This window comes from Acomys minous (genome assembly GCF_964271855.1).
Source record: "Acomys minous genome assembly, chromosome: 2".
NCBI lineage: Eukaryota > Metazoa > Chordata > Mammalia > Rodentia > Muridae > Acomys > Acomys minous.
Genome location: NC_140484.1, coordinates 25,481,712 through 25,503,467, shown reverse-complemented (window position 1 = coordinate 25,503,467; position 21,756 = coordinate 25,481,712). Strand labels below are relative to the sequence as shown.

The window sequence follows — 21,756 nt, the reverse complement described above, 5'->3', positions numbered from 1 at the left end:
TGTGTGTGTGTGTGTGTGTGTGTGTGTGTGTGTGTTTTGAGTTTAGGGTTTAATAAGCAAGATGCTCTTGCAAAGACAAAGGAAACCAAGAACTAAGGTTCCCTTCTGCTAGAACCAATACAGTCTCAGCTTAGATTTGGACCAGAACGAAGCAAGTGGAGCTGGAGATGATCCAAAGATACCAAACTCAAATGTTTAACATTTCTCTGTCGGCCATGGTGGTTCACACTGTAATCCTCACAGTGTGGAGGATGAGACTGGAGGATTAATGTGTGTCCTTTGAGGCTAGGCTGTGCTACTAAGACTCAATCATGAAAAGAGCTCCGAAGGAGCAGCTTTTATTCCCAAGGTCCTAGAGACTCTCCGAGCCACCCTTATGGTAGAAATCAGGAAGAGACTAATCACAGAAGAAAACAGAGGTCACGCCAGTGACCTTGTCTTTACACCACAGAATGCCATCTGTCAAGCCCCACATGTCCACTCCAGGCCTTAAGGAGAGCAACTGGGGAGGCAGACTAAATTCGACCCCTATTCTATGTTAACATTCTTAGGCTGTCTAGAGGCAGCATGTAGCGAACAGTTGGAGACAGATGCTGTTACTACCCTTATTTCTCACCAAGAAGCTGCCAGTTCCGCCCAATCTAAAGGCGACAGAAGAGGAGTACCAACCTTCCTTTAATGACACCATGCTGACCAGCTCTTTCCTCCACGTTGAAAGACTCCCTAGACGTAAGAGGGGGGTCTCTTAAGACTAGGGGAGGAGTTCATGAAACTTCGAAGACTCACAAGGCCCCTCACCAAGACTACCGATGCAGCAATTATTAGAGGGCAGAGAGGAGCTGCTTCTGCGCTGACCATACACTGTTCAGAGACGCACCCTTCATGAGTCTTCACTCCTTCCTGATGGACCCTTTAACGATGTGGCTGCCTTTCAGTCACCCACACACCTGTAAGTAACCCCGATATACACACTGGCTCACTACATTAGAGCTGGGTCACATTATTGTTGAGCCTGTGGTTGAGACTTTATCTGAGGATAATAATGTCTGCGCCTGTCTCCCCAGGAAAAGCCCCATAATGCCCCACTTTCTTAATTAGAAATAGTTTCTGAATGAACCAAAACTCCCATTGTATTTGACCACACCCAGATGTACCAAGGGACATGTTCACCAGACACTGGTGTGACTGTGATGTGAGCGCCACAACACCTACAGCTGATCAGAGCCCACTCAGCTAGAGTTCCTAGAGCTTCCCAATGCCCCGTGTGCTAGGGCTCAAGATGGTAATCTTATTATCTTCTTAGACAAATCCCAGTTTAAACCACCAGGAGGTTTAGCTTTCTGTCTGGACAAGCCACCAGAGCATGCTGGCGTACTCTAGGGATGCAACTGATAATTTAATGTCACAGAGTAGCTAATTAAAGAGCTGTTGGGAGGAACAGCATTGCTAGGTGGCACCACCAAACGCAATCAGTCTACCGGAAATGATCTTTATAAATTTCTTTCAGTTTCAACCACGGAAGGCTTTAAAGCTTTACAGCTTAGCTGGGGTCACAGGGAGAAAAGAAGGAAGAAGAGCGTACCAACTACTTCTGTGGCAAGGCAAGCTGAAAGACAAGGTCCCAAGTACGCACCTCATACCATTTGAGAACAAATACATTTCTATTCAGCAACCACTAAATGCAGTTTTTGCTTGTTTGTTTTCCTAGACAGGGAAAGATTGTGGCCAACAAAATATAGTACACGTTTCCCTTGCACTTACATTCTTTCTAATCCACGGGGTTAATGAATTAAAAATAAACCGGGTGGTGATGGCACACGCCTTTAATCCTAGCACTTGGGAGGCATAGGCAGGTGGATCACTGTGAGTTCAAGGCCAACCTGGTCTACAAACTGAGTCCAGGACAGCTAAGGCTACACAGAGAAACCCTGTCTCAAAACAAACAAACAAACAAACAAACAAACAGAACATGGTGGTGCATGTCTACAATCCCAATACTCTGGAGACAGGGCAGGAAGATCAAAGTTTAAGGCTGTCTTTTACTGAGTACTGAGTTCAAAGTCAGCCTGGGGCAGGGGTGAGGAGAGCAGAGAGGAAATGAGAAGTTGTTTCCTGCCAAGCATAGCAGTAGACATCTTTAATCCACTACTTCAGAGGCTGCAGCAAGAGGACAGTCTGGTGATATATGACACCTCATGCCAAATAAACAACAACAACAATAACAACAAAAACACCAACAACAAAACAGGGTGCAGTGGCACACACCTTTAATCCCAGCACTCGGGGAGGTAGACGCAGGCAGATCAGGACTGCTGAGAGTTGGAGGCCAGCCTGGTCTACAAAGCAAGTCCAAGATAGCCAAGGCTACAGAGAAACCCTGTCTTGGGGGTGGGGTGGGGTGAACCTTAAAAAAAAGACAACAAAAAAGGGGAAACCTTTTCAAACTCTTTTGCTTTGGAATTTTTCTGTTCCATCTTACATCTGAAGGCCACACAAGATAGATCAAAGCAAACCTCCTTGCATAAATTTACAAATCACACCACAATATTTAAAGTGAATTATGGTGGTTTGAATGAGAAATGTCTCCTCCCATAGGCTTATGTATTTGAAACTCACTGGCTGCTGAAGGTTTAGAGCCTTGCCCACTTCCTGTCTCTGCTCCTCAGTATGGATGAAAATGTAACCACACAGCCTTCCCTCCAGCCAGTGTGCCGTTATGGACTCTATTACTCTGGAACTGTTAGCCAAAATAAACCCTTTCTTCCTTAAATTGCTTTTAGTGCTGGTATTTTACCACAGCAACAAAAGTAGTTAGTACAGTAATCAATAATGATGATGATGATGATGATGATGTTTTCAACAAAATAAAGGCAAGAAGCTATCTTATGGAACAGCTTTATTTTCATGAATTCAGCACTTATTTATCAGTTTGTCTATTTAAGACAAGATCTCATTCTTTAGATCAGGTTGGCCTCAAACTCACAGCAATCCCCCTGCCTCAATGTCTACACTGCAATTGGAGGCATGAGGTCCTATGCCTGGCAACCGATTAGTGTATCTATCGCCTTACATAATACAGACAGAATCTCAGTTTACAGAACAAGTGCAAATCCTAAATGTTTCCACCTTAGAAAACTGACTCAGAATTCATCCAGTACCATAGAAAGGTTTACAGAAAGTCTTCCATAAAAAGCTGAATACTAAAAATATTTAACAACTCTACACTCTGATCATGACAAGTATAAAAATCAAGCAGAAGCCGTCCGAGCCTTTTTTAGCAAGCACTCAAATGCTAAGAGAGCATTATCCAAGGCCTGACAGGTTACACATTTACTTTTTAGGTAACTGACCTAAGCCAAAGTGAGAGCAGTGGTCACGTAGACATGCCTAACCCTTGACTAAAATTTAGCTGAAACTGGTACACACGTGCGAGTGGTGTACTGGGGCATGTGCTGCTTCATTATTTATTGATGGCATTCATCTGCAGGCCAATATGACAACAGCAGGTCTGTTCATAACAACTCAGAAGATGCTTACCACGGGTCTCTGGAACTCCATCATAACAACTCAGAAGATGCTTACCACGCATCTCTGAAACTCCATCGAGGGCAGCAGCAGAACTGCAACAGCCAACTAATGTGGCCGGCACTGCCAAGGTGTTATCACTAATCAGCAGCCTGGGTGTTTTGTTGTTGTTGTTTGTTGTTGTTGTTGTTGTTTGTTTGTTTGTTTGTTTTGTGACAGGGTCTATATATCCCCAGCCCTCCTGGAATTCATGTAGAGCAGGCTAGGCAAGCACTCTTCCCATCTGAAAGATGGCCCCAAACCACCAACACTACCAACACTACCAACAACAACAACAACAACAACAACAAAACTAAGGGTGAAATAGTTGAGTCCTTCAAGGATACAGGCTACACACAACTCTATACAACAAAAGCTCATTGAATGAACTAATTCAAATAACTTAGGCATTATTGTCTTAGATTTCTCTGTTTTGTAATTCAGTATAAAAGTGCTAGTGATGATACCTCTAAATTAATTTTTTAAAAAGTCACTAAATGATACTTATTCTGTCAAAAAAGGCAGGGGTGCCTATGAAGCATATCTTCAGAAAACTGACAAAACAAACTGGCTCTGGCATATGTGACAAACGGCATATAATTGCTTTGGTTCCTGGGAATTCTTAACCAATAGAGACCATTCCCTTTCTCTGTCTGCTTCTGTGCTTGGTTTTGAAACACAGTCATGGTGTCTGAAGACCAGTGTGGCAATGACTGTGCCCTAGTGACTTTCAAGAGAGCTTGTCTACCTGTTTCTACTGGCCTTGTTCTGGTGAATTCTTGTTCCTTGAAGAAAAGAAGGAAATAAAATTATTTTACTACTTTCCCTTGCCTGGCATACTGGCACACTTCTCAAATACAGTACTTGGGAGACTAAGACAGGAGGAGCTCTGTGAGTTTTGAGGGTTACTTTGTCTCACAAATCAAATAAGTAAACATTAAACATTTTAAAGGGGCAGTAGGTAAGATGGCTTAACAAGCCTGAGAAACAAAATCCAGACCCCTCGAACCCACAGAAAAATCCAGACATAGTGGCACATGCTCATAATCCCATAGTGAGGCAGGTGGCACAGGCAGAATCCCAGAGCACACTGGCCACTTGGACTAGCCTACCTGTGGAAGCTCCAGGCAGAGGAGAGACCCTATCTCAAACAAAAGGTGGAATGTGTTTGAACAAAAGGAATAGCACTTAAGTCTCTTCTCTGACCTTTAATGTACACACATTACGTCCTCACATACAATTACATACATACACACAACACATGAACGCCCGCACACCCCTATACCCATACCAAAAAATACTGTTCTTTCTCTCTCTTTGAGGTTCCCAGCCCCTCATCTGTCTGTGTGTATCTGTTTCAGGGGCTGCTTTCTGAGATATGTTCTTACTATGTAAATGGCCCTGGCTGGCCTAGAACTGGCTATGGCGATCAGGCTGGCCTTGAACCTGTGGCAATCCTCTTCCCTGTGCCTGGGGAGTACTGAGTTATAGGATGTGCCCCATTCTTCATTCTTAATCTATTTCTCAAGATAGAAACGATGAAGAAAATACTAATTACTTCTACTTAGTGATTTGGGAGTGATTCCAATGCAGCCTTTTTGGCACAATGCTATGTTATTCCAAGAATGATGTTTCTGATCTGAGACCATGAACAAATAATTAAGAATTAATCACATACAAACAACAACAGGCACTTGCAAACAGAAGAGTTCTCTGAGGACACCACAACAACCAGGCTTTTATTACTTGGTCTGTACGTGAGATGGCTCAAGTCTTATTGTGACTAAATAACTCAATTCATCTATCTAATTATGCATTATGTAATATATTCCTAATTTTAAGGTAATAACAAGTTACATTTTAAGGAGGTTATTTTTTAGAAATATATTAAAAAAAATAGTTGAAATGAAATGATCCCTGAGATTTACTTTCATAACATCCAGTGTGCAAAGAGGAGAATCTGAGGTTGGAAAGAAAGAAAGAAAGAAAGAAAGAAAGAAAAGGAAAGAAAAGAAAGACTTCATATGAATTGTAATCACAGACACTGAATGATGAGAACCTGACAGTCCCTAATACTCTGGTCCCAAGTTTTGAGCAACAGTTAAATTTTTCCTAAATGAAAAAGGCTTCTGAAACCGCAGCACTGTCCAAATGTTCTTTCAAGACAAGGAAGTCACAACAGGTGATCTTTGAGGCAAAATCTGAATGTTCATGGTCAAAGACTCGCCTGTTGCGCCTCCCAGATCCTATTTATAGAAACAAACAGGAACATTTCCTTTCCACTTGGCTAGAACACACTTCAACTTACCTGCCAGAGCAAGAAACAGGAAATAAAGATATAGTGGCCTATGCACCCCGACAGTTCAACAGCAGCCAATCCACTGTACGCCATCTTGCTGGTGGCACAGGCGATGACCCCAACACTCGGGAAGGAGAGACAAATGAATCATGACTTTGAGGTCCCCTGCCGCTATGGCAAGGCTTGGGGCCAGCCTGGACCCAGGATACCCTGCTTCACATAAACCAATAATCACCTCAGAAAGGCAGGCGGAGGGGCCTGACCGAAGCCCTGCTGACAACTATTTCAAGGCAAACACTTGCCGTTTCCTAAATCACAACCAACACAGGCCTCAAGATCACTCAAACACAACCACAGTGAATCATGAAATAAGTATAAATAAATCCAAGGGCATGATGTTCCTGGGACTAAAACTTTGGGGACACACAGGTACATATTTCTCCTAGCATGAAGAAACACATTTATTTTCATTTCTATGGCTCCCAATCCGAGGGCATGCACAGTGATCTCGATCTACCAACTGGTCAACCCAGAACCAAGCCTAACCATGTTTGGAATAGGAATTTAACAAGAACGTTTTATAAGACTATAATTTATATAGTTACTTATATATAATTAAATATGTATAGTTTATAATATGGTCCTAAAGAAATCCTATTATTATGCCATATGGACCCTCAAGTGTTTTTAAAATACTCTTGCCCTCAAACCAAGAACCAAAGCCAAGCCTTGGCACATGCTAAGCAGATGCTCTACCTCTGAGCTACACCTTATACTTTATCTTGTTCTTTCTTTATAATTAATCTTATGGGGGTTGGGGATTTAGCTCAGTGGTAGAGCACTTGCCTAGCAAGCACAAGGCCCTTCGGTCCTCACCTCTGGAAAAAAAAAAAGACAAAATAATTAAATGTATGTATGTATGTATGTATGTATGTATTTTGAGCCAGCGTCTTGCTCCATGGCCTAGCTAGCCTGGAATTATGTTGACCAGGCCAATGTAACTGGAAACAAGATCCTGCATCCCTTTTGACTTCACCTTCTGAATTGCCTGCTGGGATGACAGGCATATACAGCCACCCCTGGCTGGAATAGCTTTCTTTCTTAAGAATTCCAGCAGCAGAACAGAGGTAGCATTCCGAAATCTCAACACCTGAGAGGTAGAAGCAAGATGATCAAGACTTGGGTGATTTTCAGCTTCATAATGAATGCCTGCACTGCCTGGGCCACAAAAGATCCTGTCACAGAGAAGAAAAGAAGACGACGAGGAGGGGAAGGAAGGAAGGAAGGAAGGAAGGAAGGAAGGAAGGGAGGGAGGGGAGAGAAAGGCAAGAGAAGAGAAAGATAAGAAAAAAAGATCCCTGCTGGGTGTGAGCTCTACTTACAAACAGCTGAAAGCAAAAGCGCCTGAGGCAGGGGGATTACCTTGACTTCAAGTCCAACCTGGTCCCTTTTACTGGTGCACTGGTAAATTAGCATATCTGGCTTCCTGCCTGCCAACTTTCATGGTGTAAATATAACCACCATGGCCACAGACACTAAATGTAAAGTTAGAAAGACATGTTCATGTTCGAGTCCTGCATGCAGCCATGTGCTGGCCTGATGGCAGCATCAGGACTCCAGGGTTGCTTACGGTGGCCTCAATCTAAGTGGCAGTCATGGTCTAATTTATGACAGCACTATTACAAATGCATGGTTGCCTCAAAGAGTAAACCTAACGTGGACCCTTGTCATAGTAAAAACCTTCAGCAAGGAGATCAGCACGTAGCTCAGGGGCAGGGTTGTTTGCTTAGGATTCACAAGGCACTGTGTTCAATTCATGAGACCACACACAGCCAGGGCCAGTGCATGCCTATAGTCCCAGAGTAATTACAGGGAGAGCTTGAAGTTACTCTGATCTCATGAAACTCCATCTCAAAAACAAACAAATGGGCCAGGCAGTGATGGTGCATGCCTTTAATCCCAGCAGTCAGGAGGCTGAGGCAGAGGCAGGTGGATCTCTGTGAGTTCGAGGCCAGCCTGATCTACAAAGTGAGTTCCAAGACAGCCAAAGCTACACACAGAGAAACTGTCTCTCAAAAAGCATTAACAAAGGAAAAATAAATAAAAAAAATAAAATAAAATAAAAAAACTTTCTATACAGGAAAGGACACTCCCCAAAGATAAAATAGGATTAGCCCCTTGGCCAAACTTCTCGCCAACTGCTGATTACTAGCACGCCACAGCCTTGGCTTTAACTGTCTTCATGTTGGCTACAGGAAGCCAACATGATGATGTGCATCTACATTTTCCAGCTACTTGAGAAACTGACGCTGGAGGGTCTGGAGTTCCAGGGCAGCCTGGACAACACAACAAGACCCAGTGTCAAAAAATATATAAATACAAACTTTTAAAGCATATGTAGTTGGAGCGGCGTGATAGCAAACACACAAGTAATTCTGACCCTGTCCCACAACCATGGCTTTGCTGACCTTGCTAACTGCCAAGGACCTGCTCCAGGTTCCACCCCAGCTTAGAAACTGCAAATGCATAGGAATAAAACTTGGATTAGTTCCTATGGAGGTCCCATTAGAATCAATAATTCTGAGTTCAAGGCCACCAAAGGCTCTCTTCCCCACCCCACTCTCTTTTGGTTTTTTTTTTTTTTTTTTTTGAAGACAGGGTTTCTGTGTGTAACCAAGCCCTGGCTGTCCTGGACTTGCTTTGTAGACCAGGCCAGCCTCAAATTCACAGAGATCTGCCTGGTCGCTGCCTCCCAAGTGCTGGGATTAAAGGTGTGTGCCACTACACCCAGGTGGGTAATGCCCTCTTGATCCCCTTTACATCACTCCCAAGAAGCCTTGCTTGGGTCTTGAGTCAATCCTGGCTAGTAATCTGATACAGCCCACACTGAGTGACATGAGTGGGATTTGGCAGATGAGAGTACAGACCACTCTTAGTTCTTTGGGGACTAAGGATCCAGAAAAAGAACTATATAGCTATCTTAAAATATCTAATGGGCTGTCATATAATAAAGATTGATTTAAAAAATTGTAAGGGAATACAGGGTACAAGTCATGGAGAGAAGACGAAGGTTTTGACACAGGACATCTATATAACCACCAATAATAATAATAACAGCTAACAGACATCGAGTGCCTGCATTTTTAAGGAAGCATCAATGTACTGCTGACTCTCATCAAGGTTAACACTGACCAAGTCTACTACCTCTGTCTCTGTATCCCAGGACGGTCGGCCTTGGGAGATAAAGGAGTTGTTTATCCAGAGCCCCAGAGAACTTCAAGTAACTGGCACTGTCTAAACTGGCCACAGTTCACAGGTCTACGCAGACATCCTGTCTCTGTGTCTGGACTCCTTGCAGCTTCAGTCCCAGCAGAGACTCAAGGCCAGAGCACCAGGAGTCTCTCGTGGCAATGCTGGAGGCCACCTAGAAACACCCGCCTCATCTGTCACCTACCAAAAGACTGGAAGGTTAAGTTTTTCATTTCCTGGAGAATAGGTTAAAAAGATGACCGGAGAGCTAAAGACAACTGTTCTAAAATCTTGTTCAGTCCATGTAGTTCTTCAAAAGAAAAGCAGTGATCTTTCTAACCCCTCTCATCTCCTTTATCTTTGTCTGCCTCAGTCAAGGGCTGAGATAACAGTCAAGATCAAAAGATACTTCTAAAAAACAAAATGAAAAAAAAAACTTTGTTGGGACCAGTGAGATGGCTGCCAAGTCTAAGGAAGGACAGAACCAACGCCTGGGAGTTTTCATGTGTCTGCCACACCTGTACTGTGCTAAGTACATGTAATCTAACTTAAATGTAATTTTAAAATAGTTTAAAATTTTGGCCCTGACACCAAATTACCAGTTAAATAAATTACTCAGTTCTCTTATTCACTATGTTGCCAGCACCACTCTTAGGGCATGCCTCCTTGGTCCTGGGAGTCGCAATCTGTCTATCTATGACAGTAACAGTGAGGTTAAGGCTTATGATTGGTATATAGTGTGCTTCTAGAAAGATCAAAGGGCATTAGGAAACTCTCTTTTCAGGAGGTGACTGAAGGTGGGATGGAAGGATACTCCAAAACCCCACCCTCAAATTATCCAAAGAATCGTCATATGCATTTTCCATATTTGGTTCTATCACCAGCTGGAAGGATGGATACATTTACTCCTATAAATGAGCCTCAGAGAAGTTTGGACCTCACCCAAGTCTACACTGCTAGTAAGTGGGACGTCGAAGTTGATCTGGAGCTACTATGTACTCAAATGGTAACTGCTTGCTCCCCAAGATACTGACGAGCAAACTCTCACGGATCTAAAACCATGTGGTAGAAGCCTTGCCTCACAAACTGTCCCCAGTTGTTGAATAAAGTTGAGTACGCCTGGACTGTGCAGGAGAGAGGCAGGCAGAACCAAGGTTTGCGGGCTTTTGGGGGGTCAGAGAAGAACCAGGAGAGAGAGGAAGGAGGAAGAAAAGAGCAAGAGCAGGTCACCGTGGGTTAGCATGAACTTCTAGAAGCACATGGCCAGGAAGAGCTTGCTCTAAGGACGGGCACGAGGGAGCAGATCCAGCCCAGAAAGGAGGACTTATTGGCAAGTAGCTTGGGTTGTGTAGCTGAGAGGTAGACAAGATAGCTTAGAGGTCAATATCTTCCCAGCCCCGGTGCATTAAGGCTTATCAAAAACCTAGCAGGTTTCTGTGTCTATTTGTTTATATAATGGGGAGTAACTGTCACCATATTAATAGTCAGTATTAATATTATTTAATTCTAGGACAATTAATTCCTTCTGCAGTGAGAGAGTCAGAGTCTGAGCCCAGAGCTCTTCTTGAAGCACTTACCCCTTGGGGATCCACACCTGCAGCCCTCACCTCACAGGCCATCACATAAAGGAGTCCTCCACTTAGCTCTTGGTACATAGGAAGTCGAGCACCCCGTAATACAGGCTGCTGTTCCTTCCATGGGCACATGGATAAACTTACTTCCAAAGCTATGCGGACCTCACGCACCTGTCTGTTTTTAGTTTTACAGAACTGGTTCCTATTCCCAGTGAAAGGGCAAGCTGATTGGGACAGGAAAGAAAGGCATCTGGAGAGAGGGATGGCCTTGGGTTTAAATTATGGCCTCCACAATCACTACCTACATGGCTCCAGGCAGGTCTCTTCCCTTCTCCCCACCTGCACAATGGAGAAAGTACATGTGCTTCTGTAAACACAGACATGGAACAAAAGGTACGCAGCTCTTGCTTAATGATGGCTCCCTGCAGGCGGCCACAACTGCCTCGAGTCTATCCGCCTTCTCTCCAAAGGACAGAGACATCCCAGTGGCCAGGATCATGATTCCTATCCCTAAACAATGCTGTTTTCTCACTCTTTTGAATGATCCAATACTCTCAAATGCTTTCTCAGGGAGAACATATTCATAACTATACAATCAACTCGAGACACCTAAAAGATGTCTTAAATTAAGACTACACCAAGTTTGAGAACTGTATTATCTAGACAAAAAACAAATTTTCCTCAAATTCTGTATGTCACACTGAGTACACTGAAGTTTCTGTATTTAATAAAAAGCAAACAGGTGGGGCTATAGCTTATGAGAGAGTGCTTGTTCAGCATGGACAATGTGTGGGTTCAATCTCAGTACTGGGGGGAGGGGAAGAATCAGGGGATTTACTTTCATAACATCCAGTGTGCAAAGAGGGGTTTTTATAGCTTTTTTTCTTCCTTTTTTGAGAGACTGTGTGGCTAGAAACAGACAATACAGCCCAGCTGGCCTTGAATTCTAGATAATCCTGCTTTAGCCTCTCTACTACTGGGCTTTTTTATACGAATCATCATACCCAACAGTTTAGAGTCTCAGTCAGTCAGTCAGTTTCTCTCTCTCTGTCTCTGTCTGTATGTGTGTGTGTGTGTGTGTGTGTTTCTCTGTCGGTCTGTCTGTCTGTCTCTCTCTCTCTGTCTCTCTCTCTGTCTCTCTCTGTCTCTCTCTGTCTCTCTCTCTCTCTCTCTCTCTCTCTCTCTCACACACACACACACACACACACACACAAAACACCTGCCAGTTAAAACTTCATTGCTCTTTACAAAATCACTCCTGGTTTGGTTTCATCTTACTTATTACATGTCCCTCTTGCTAAGAATTCACAGCACTATTTCCATTTCTGGTCACAACACAAATACAGGCTGTACTAACACTGAAACTTACTTATTAGTCTTTCAGGAGGAAAGTGATATTCCCGTATTTAGCCTTGGGGTGGAGGTGAGGGCGCATTTGTGTGTTTAACAGAATCCTGATTTCTAAACCAAAGACAAAGGCAATTTTTAAAAACTTTTACATAGTGTGCATGCATGCATGGTGTGCGAGTGGCAGGAAAAGGCTGGAGGATCACCAGCAGAGGCAGTTTTCTCCTACCACCACGTGGTTTCCAGAGACTGGCCATGAGTTGTCAGGCTTGGAGGCAGCCCTGCCGAGCACTCTCAATCCTAGGCCTTAGATCTTAATCTACAACTGCCCATTGCAGATTACAGATTACAATTTAATCTACAAGTATCTATTTAGAACATAATTGCAAACCTAAAGCTGGACATGGTAGTAGCCCTGGCCCCTGGGACGTTGAGGCAGGAAGGTCACAGAGGCAAGATCAGCCCCTTTTACAGAGGGAATTCTACGCCCGCCTGGGCTATGAATCCTTGTCAAAGAGTAGAGGGAGGAGATGGCAACTCACCATGGCGATAGCTCCCGCCTCTATCGAATGTTTTGTAATTTAGTCTGCATACTTCTTGCATGGAATGAGTGACCGTGACTAAGGAGGAAAGGAAAGGCAGATACATCTATATTCTGTAGATCCAACCAGAAGCCTCTCGCCCGTTTCTCTTCACCCTGGCTTTTCTCATTCGCCAATTCCAAGGTAAAGTCCGAGCATTCAAGAGCAGGTTCTCAATATTTTAAAACTTTCGTCCTCGTGCTTTCACAATTGTAGTTAAGCTGGTAACAGATTTCGTTTGCTTCGGGTTTATGCCCGCGTTAATACAGAATGGATTTATCTGTTTTCTGCTACCGGAATGTTCTCTTTGGAACGATACAAGACATCGGAACCTCTTACCTGAAGGGCCACCAGCTTGGCTCACCGGTAGCTCCTGCCTGCAACCATTCGACGGAAGAAAAAGGTAATGGTATCCCTCCCTCTGCCCACCAGAAGCTGCTCAGGTGCCTGCCTTCCACACTGAGCACTTCGTCACTACCATGGAAGCATTCTCTCCTCTTTTCTAGTGTACTGCCTCATCCAAAACAATAGCCCATGTAACTAAAATTACTAGGGTTTGCTTTCTTTTGTTCCTTTCCCCCTATATTTACTTTTTTCTTTTTCTTTTTTTTTTTTTTTTTTTTTTTTGGTTTTTGGTTTTTGGTTTTTGAGACAGGGTTTCTCTGTAGCCTTGGCTGTCCTGGACTTGCTTTGTGGACCAGGCTTGCCTCAAACTCATAGAAATCCACCTGCTTCTTTCTCCCACGTGCTGGGATTGCAGGTATGTGCCATTGTGCCTCGCTCCCGGCTCTTCTTTCTTTTCTTTTCAAGACAAAAACCTCCCCACATAGCTCAGGGTGACCTGGAACTCCCTACATAGCCTAAGCCTAAATCTTGAGATCTTCCTGCTCTGTCTCCTGAGTGCTAGGATTATGGGCAAAGTGCTGCGACATCAAGCTAACACAAACACACACACACGCACCGAACACACACATACACATATCTCACAGACCTAACACACATATCTAATATACATACCTCTAACACGCACCTATACACATAATACACACAAACACATACCCCTAAACACAAACAACACATACACACAACCGTAGCACATACAGACACACATACCTCACACATCTAATACACCTTACATACCTAACAAATACACGTAACATACATCCCTAATACATATACTCCTGACACACGTATACACCCCTAACACACAAACAGACCACACACACACTCAGTCATACTACTCTGTGTCATTTGTGTGTCCTCAAAAAATTATCATGTTATTCCTCTATACGGGTGGTGGACTGGCTATAGGACCCACACACCCTCCTCCGCATCTGAGGAGGCCAAAGTCTGTGGGAGCGAGCTCGATATGAGATGACACCATATTTGCAGTAACTGAACTGCCTGGGATACAGCTGAAGTCAGCTGTGGATAAACTGTCACATCTAACCTGAAGCAAATGTTACTTGAAGAGTTCTTACACCGACTGTCAGTGGGTTTGTATATGTGTGCGCACGTCATGATGGAAAGACCTAGCTACAGACTAAAGCTACAGGGCGGGGTGAATAAACTATGGTCCGTCCATATAACAGAATCTAGGTAATGTAATGCAGGGTAGTGTTACGGATGATATTCAGTCATAAGGAAAGGTTTATGCTGGGTTGCTGCGATTGGGAGACGGCTTTGTGAGGAAGAGCCTTACTGCTTCTCAGGTCTGTGACCTCAGCAATGGAGGGAGGAGGGGCAGAGAGAAGAGTACTGGTGAGGTTTGTTGGCCACCTGCCTGGTTGGGAATGGCAAGCTTCAGGCTCGGTGAGGGGATAAGGCAGAACGCACTTGCTGTGTCCTACTTTAGCATTCCAAAAAACCACAAGCCCACATATACATGGGTATACCACAGGAACACACCGCACAGAGAGGCAGAGAGAGGCACAGAGCAAGAATGTTCAAACTAAACTATTTCGTTTGTATTAAGTTATCAACAGAGGTCGTGTGTATGCAATGGCTTGGTGGGTAAAGACACCTGCTATCTTTGGCAACCTGAGTTTGCTCTCTGGGGCCCAAGTAAAGGTAAAAGAAGAGAAATGACTTCACAACGTTCATCTGAACTCCCTCGACTGTCATGGGACCCGTAACCCCCAACACACACACACACACACACACACACACACACACACACACTATTTTAAGTTATCAGTAGGTAAAGATGTAGCTCAGTTGGTAGAGTGCTTGGCCTAAAAGCAAAAATCCCAAAGTCAGTGTCCAGCATCAAAACTAAAACCCCACATGGCAGTAGTCCCAGGCATTCCACCACTCAAGATACAGAGGCAGGAGGACCAGAAGCTCCAAGTTGGGGCAGGAGGGATGGCTCAGCAGGCTGGAGCACTGGCCGCTCTCAGAGAGGAGTCTCACCACGCAGCAGCTCACAACTGTCTATAGCTCCAGTCCCAAGATACCTGACAATTTTTTCTGTCCTCTGCAGGCCCCAAGTACACATATGATACACACACATGCCTGCAGACAAAACACCCCTAACAAAAATAAATATTAAAAACAAAAAACAAAAAACAAGCAAACTCAGAAGTCATCCCTTGTTACGCAGTGAATCCGAGGCCACGTTGGGGCCCTGAGATTCAGGCTCAGTTGAAAACAAAAAGTAAACAACCAAGCAAAGAAAAAAACAAGTTGGCAAGTCAGGCGTACTGGCTCATGCCTGTAATCCCAGAACTTGGGAGACTGAGGCAGGACACACACTCCCCATCAACTCTAGGCCAACCTGAACTATGTAGTGAGTTCCAGCAAGCCTGGACTACCCATCAAAAACAAACACACAGAGACGAAAACCCAACAGGAGCAAAAATGTTATCAAAATCCTAATTTCGTGACATTTAAAATTACTCTTAAAAACGTGACACAAAGCTGAGGTGGTAGCAAGCCTGTAACCCCAGCTCTCTGGAGGCTGAAGCAAGAAATTACCAGCTTTTTAAAACGGTGTGGTTTGTATCCTAGTCTAAATTCAAATTGGCTAGGCAGCCAAGGATGATCTTGAACTTCTGACCCTCTGGATCAGTGGTTCTCAACCTTCCAAATGCGGCCACGCTTTAATAAAGTTCCTTGTGTTGTGGTGAACACCCTGCCCCCCCTCCCCAACCACCACCACAAAATTACTCTTGGTGCAACTTCATAACTGTAATCTTGCTAGAGTTATGAACTGTAATGTAAATACGAGTTTGCCTGTGGTCGTAGGTGACATCGCCCCCAAAGGGGTCGAGACCCACAGGTTGAGAACCACTGCTCCTAGCTTCTATTTAGTTACCCAAGTGACAGGATAAGAGGCTTGGGGTCACTGCTGGAGATCAAACCTGGGGTTTTGTTCATTTGTAGGCAACTACTCTACATCCCTATTCATTGGTTAAAAAAAAAAAACCAATAACAACAACAGCAAAAACTCAAGTATTTATTACTATGTGTAGGTGGTACATGGTGGGTGTGTGTGCGCACTCATGTGTTATATATACTTATTATCTATCTTAATTTGTGTGTGTGCATATATGGGGGTACCCTTGTACCACAGCACGGGTGTGGCAGTCAGAGGACGACTGCTCCTACTGTTTGGGACCGGGGCTCTCACTTGGGTCACCAGGCTTTGCTGTAAGCCCCCTTACTTGCTAGCCCAGAAGCCATATCTAAAGGAGCTATCTGCTGCTCGATGGAGCGGTGAGTACTTTATTTCCCTGATATTTTCCTATACCTTTGTGGGACAGAAAAACAAGTATGGGATGAGGAGTGATGTGGCTAATAAAAAAAAAAAGTTCTGTCTCTTCTACTTAGGCCTAGGTTTCTTTTTCAAAAGAAGTCCGTCTGAGGCAGCATCTCCTGCCTCCATTGCTTGTCCCAAGATTCACGGTGGATGGTGTTTAGTGATGACAGCTGGCAGGTACCATATTTTCTCCTGTCATCCTCACACAAGCTCTTCAAGGTCTGGTTACCTCCCTTTCATTCTTCCTCAAGCACGATGGTTGAGTACTGTCTCTGAACACACACAAAGCTGAAATTCAAGCCCAAGACATCTGGATGGAGGAAGGAGTGGATTCACACAGCCCCTAATGAGTTTGAATTTGATTCACTTTCTGATCCAGCTATGTGTGCGTGTTAAATAAAACCACCAGGACTATTTTTAGCTTAATGTTGGAAAGAAATGGCTGATAAGCCTTAAACCACCGATTAACCAAAATAAAATATAGCAGAGAGCTGTCAGGCAAGAAATAAAATAAAATAGAATCAGCAAAACAGAGTGTGTATCAAAGGACCCTCTCTCTATTGATGCTTCACTGGGACCCACTGAAGGTCTTCTGAGAAAATCAGCTACAGAAATGGAGACAGCTACCCAGTGAGCTGGTGGTGCCACCTGGACCACTCTTCTCCTTCCACATCAATCACATATGCATGCTCCTCCATTTCAAAGTACTTGAGACTACATCATTTCCAATCAGACTCCCAACTCAATTGGAAAGGAAGTAACAAGGCAACCAACAAAGATGATGGCGGCAGCACAGGAGACAGGCAGGGTTTAGGAGTAGGTCGTGGGACAGTGTGTTCTTGGCATGTTGGTGGCCCTAGTTTCAATAACCAGCGCGCGCGCACACACACACACCCTAACACACATAAATCCATGAGAACATAAATGTTTACTCGTGTGGCAGGCTAGATAACTAGTGTAAAGGTCGCACAGGGAGATGTGTCGGCTCTGAAACAGCACAGAACTCTGCAGGTATAAGAAACAACCTCTTGTTTTACGTCCAGCCTTTCAGAAGTGCTAGTACCGTGGTTGAGATCCCGACTGCTAAGGAGCAGGGGCAAGCAACATACCTGAGGGAACCCGAGGACTTTAGTCTTAGGGAACGGCTCCAGGGAGTAAGTGAAGTAAAATGACATTTAGATGAACATTAACTAGGTAACATTCTCCTTTCCTTGTTTAGTAAAACCAACAGGCAACCGATTGATTTTTTTGGAGGATGCAGGGAGGTAACCCCAGGGAGTTTTGAATGACGGACGCCTCTATCTTCTGCTACCGAGCTATCCCTCCGGCCTTCTGATTTGATTTCTAGATTAGAACACCTTCATACTGAAGTACGGGGGTTAAACTTTTGGTTTTAAGATTTTCTGGGGTTGTTTAGTGTGTGTGTGTGTGCGCGCGCGCGTGCGTGCACGTGCCGCTTGTGTACACTTGTCCTTGAAGGCCAGAAGAGGATGTCAGATCCCATAGGGCTGAAGTTGGACAGTTGTGAGCTTTCTGATGTGGATGCTGGAAATCAAACTCTTGTCTTCTGGAAAAGCAGCACCATGCTTAACTGCTAAGCTATCTCTCTTTAGGTAAGAAATTTCAGTAGTGAAATGTACAGATGTACTCCTTAGACTGTGGGAAACTGATCAGAACTGGATGCTCAGAGCTGAAGAGATGGCTCAGTAGTTAAGAGCCTTTGCTCTTACAGAGGACATAGATTTGGTTCCAACACGTAAATGGTGGCTCACAAGTATCTATTACCCAGTACCAGGGGATCTGATGCTCTCTTCTTACCTCTGATGGCACGAGGCATGCATGTGGTACAGAGACACACATGTAGGGAAAACATTCATACATATAAAAAAGTTAACATGTCCTCAAATCTAAGAAAACTAAACATAATCGGTTAATGGAGGGGAAAACAGCTTTGATTCAATCCTTTAAGAAGTTGTAAATAAGCCAGGCTGGTGGCACACTCATTTAATCCCAGCACTCAAAAGGTTGGGAGCGCATGGATCTTTACTGCCCAGTTCCAGGTCAGTCAATGCTACATAGTGAGACCCTGCCTCAAGAAACAAATAAACCAAGTGTGATGGTGTATTGTAGAGGCTGGAGGAACAAAGAGTTTAAAGTTATTCTTGGCTATATGTGGAGTTTGAGGGCAGTCTGGGCTATAGGAGATCCTTCTGGTCTCAAGAAAAAAAAAAGTAAATGAGTAACCTAGAATTTATAAATGAGCTATATATATATATATATATATATATATATATATATATATATATATATATATATATATATATATATAAACCACAAGCCACTTAGCTTCTGACACATTAAAATAATTCCTATAGCTTTGTAAGAATAATTAAGGCTCAGGTTAGTTTTTCCCTTCTTCATATCAGTTTTATATGCTGTATTTTCAATTCCTCAAAAAGGATTTTAAGATGTGCAGAGTAAGGCATGATGGTACAAGTCTGTGATCCTATCACTTGGGAGACTGAGGCATGAGGAATACCAAGAATTACAGCCTGGTACTGTATCACAAAACCAATCTCAGGAACACCAAAGAGGCCAGACAGAGAGCCCAGCAGGTAAAGGTGAGTGTGATGACAAGTTGGGAGAAACAAACTCTCCGTCTAGCCTCCTCAACTGCTGGGCATGCTCACACCCACGTACCCACCACCACACAATGCACGTTAGAAAAAGAGAAGCCACGAAAGTCTTCAAACCAGGGACTATGCCTCTTTGCCATCCTTACAAGTCGCTATGTAGCTCAGGCTAGCCTCAGGCTTCCAGGCCTTGAGATTATAAGTCTATACCAATATGTCCGCCTAGTTTCTCTTTCTTGGAGTCTAGTTACTGTCGTTGAAAACTATAGTCAACTTCTTTAAATGTAGATCAGAGAAGTAACTAAAATGTGGCTTCATGGAAGTAAAACAAATGAAGTAAGACACAGGTATCAGGCAACATGAAGTTTGTAAAATAATTTCCCAAGAACTATTTTTTTAAAAGGTAGGTTAAAAAAAAAAAAAACAAAAACAAAAAAACCCTCAGACACTCAGTCTTACAGCCATGGCCAAATCAAATCTGCTGTGCAATTCCCAAATTTGACAAATGCCTTATATTTTCAGACCTACAAAATGCAAGCATTAGATTCACCCACAGTCCCGCGTTTCCCAAAGTTTTAGAAGCTAATGCACTGCAGAAAGGCTATGAAAAAAAAAGTGATAAAAAGCACAAGCAAAGACCGAAGGAGTTATGCCGTTTGCCAAAGATCAAACTTTTACAGAAAATTCAAGCCCAATCTAACCATTTCCCAACACCAAACAGTAATTTTTATGCAAAAAAGTACACGTTTGAATCCGATCGCTTACAACTGTGCACGCTACTTACTTTGCTTGTTGCCATTTATAAGCTTCATTAAAGACACTCAGAAAGAAGTGATCAGTTGAATGGAGTTAGGCTCAGATAAGAAAAAGTAACAGTCGTGAGCTCTACCTACAAAACTGACATCCAAGAACGTCAGGTGGTGAAGGCTCCTTTTACACTATATACAAAAGCCTCAGATTGTGAAATAACGCACTTAAGGCACTGTACAATTAATTACACTCAACTCTATCCACTCCAGGAAAAAAAAAATCCACCTGCAGTCTTCATTGGTCCACACAGTTCCAGCCCACATGGTGTCAGTGGGTGTTTCCCTCTACACAGACCGTCTCACTGGCTGTGTAGAAATACTGTTTAATAGGCTGTGATTTGGGGGGATTGTCAAACTCCACGCCTCCAGACTTAAGCTTGCCAATGGGCCCAAGATACTGGCGGTTACTCTGCGATTCAAAGGGCAAGGTGATAGCTTGAGCTGCACGCCCCCCGAAAGACGTGCTTGGGGAAGGGAGCAGTGAACGGGGGGGGGCTGTGCCAGCCCGCCCTACCCCTAGCCTCAGACCCAAGATCAGTCGGGGTGCGTGCTCCCGGCCACCAATAAGGGCGACCAGTGCAATCGCCTTACATCCACCGTGATCGAGAGAGCAGCTACAGCTAGTGTCTAACCGACCCATCAGATGGATAGGACTAGCAAGGCGCCACCTCGGGCTGCCACCTTCGGCTCCCGTCGCCTCTAGGGCGGACCGCAGTCCAGAGTGGCACTCGGCCGCCCCCTCGACCGCGGGCACCGCCGCTCCCCTCCCGGCAGGACTTACGCGGCCTGTTCTTCCTCCCGGAGTCCATCCTCCTCCGCAGCCGGCATTTCTTGGCCGGGGAATCATGCTGGGCGAAGAGCGGCTGCGGCTGCAGCTCAGACAAGAGCTGGACGCGGGCTGGCGGCGGGTCGCGGCTGCAGGCGGGCGGCGGGTGGAAGCCGTTGTGCAGCAGCCCGTTCACGGCGGCCGCGGCGCCCTCGGGGGGCCCCGGGGACTGCAGGGCCGCGCGCTCGTGCTGCGCGCCGCGGTCGCCCATGCCCGGGGCCGGCGGGGCAGTGCGCGGGCTCCGACTCAGGCGGCCTCGCTGGAGGTCACGGTCCGGAGTCCTCCTGTCCTCCGATCCTCCCTGCGGCTTGCTATCCGGCAGCCTCAGCGCCGGGGGCTGGCGGCCCCGGCGCTCCTCCCCTCCTCCTCCTCCCGTCGGCGCCCCCATGTCTTCGGCGACCTGGCCCCCGCGCGCCAAGCTGGCTGCACCCGGCCGCGGCATGTCGGCCTCGCGCGCAGCCGCCGCCGCCGCCGCCGCCGCCGCAGCGGGAGCCTCCGCGGACCCCGGCCCGGGCGCCCGCCTCCCCCTCATCCCCAGGCCGAGGCACTTCAAATGCGGCTTCCTCGCCTCCAAGACCTGTCCCCGCCACTGAGCATGCCCAGTCCTGCCTGCCACTGCCACCGACGAGTTTCAACGTGCGGAATGAAGTTCTCAGGGTTTACGGAGAGGAGATAGGCTGATCGGGCTTTGTGTGGCGGAGCGAGCCTTAAGGGTACTGGGTGAGGTAGGCACGAGACAACCAGAAGCCTCGGGAGGAATGCCGGAGGAAGCCAAATATTTGCAGAGGCTTCAGGTTTGCTAATGCTATCCCCCAGTGGGCTAGTACCTTCACAAGGTCACTCATGGCCACGCCCCCGCCCCCGAAAGTGTGTGTTCCGGCGCGCGTGCGTTAATGTGACCAAACTACTCCCAGGTCTGAAGGGAGGGAAGAGAACAATTATTTATAGAGAGGTAGGAAGCCTTGGAAAAGGAGGGGAGTGAAATTCCTTGGCTGGCACAGGCACACAAGCAGCATGTGTTCTCCGAATTAGTTGGTTTGGCGAGAGGAAACCTAGGAAGAGAGGGTAAGGACAGTGAAGGACAAAGCCAGGCAGGAATAACTGGCACTGGAAG

The 21,756-nt window shown here is 45.2% G+C and overlaps 1 protein-coding gene across 2 annotated transcripts in view; it reads right to left on the bottom strand.

The window, feature by feature from the left end:
• Nucleotides 1-21,469, bottom strand: part of PANK1 (pantothenate kinase 1) — a 64,693-nt gene extending 43,224 nt beyond the window's left edge. The window contains exon 1 of one of the 2 annotated variants that reach the window (XM_084773449.1): nucleotides 20,598-21,469. In XM_084773449.1, the coding sequence (XP_084629575.1) occupies nucleotides 20,598-21,174 (577 nt within the window). In that variant the 5' untranslated portion in view covers nucleotides 21,175-21,469. Of the gene's footprint in view, nucleotides 1-19,791; nucleotides 20,004-20,597 lie in introns of those variants that run through there. The other variant, XM_084773450.1, reaches the window with a different exon arrangement.
• Between the last annotated feature and the right edge of the window lie 287 nt (nucleotides 21,470-21,756).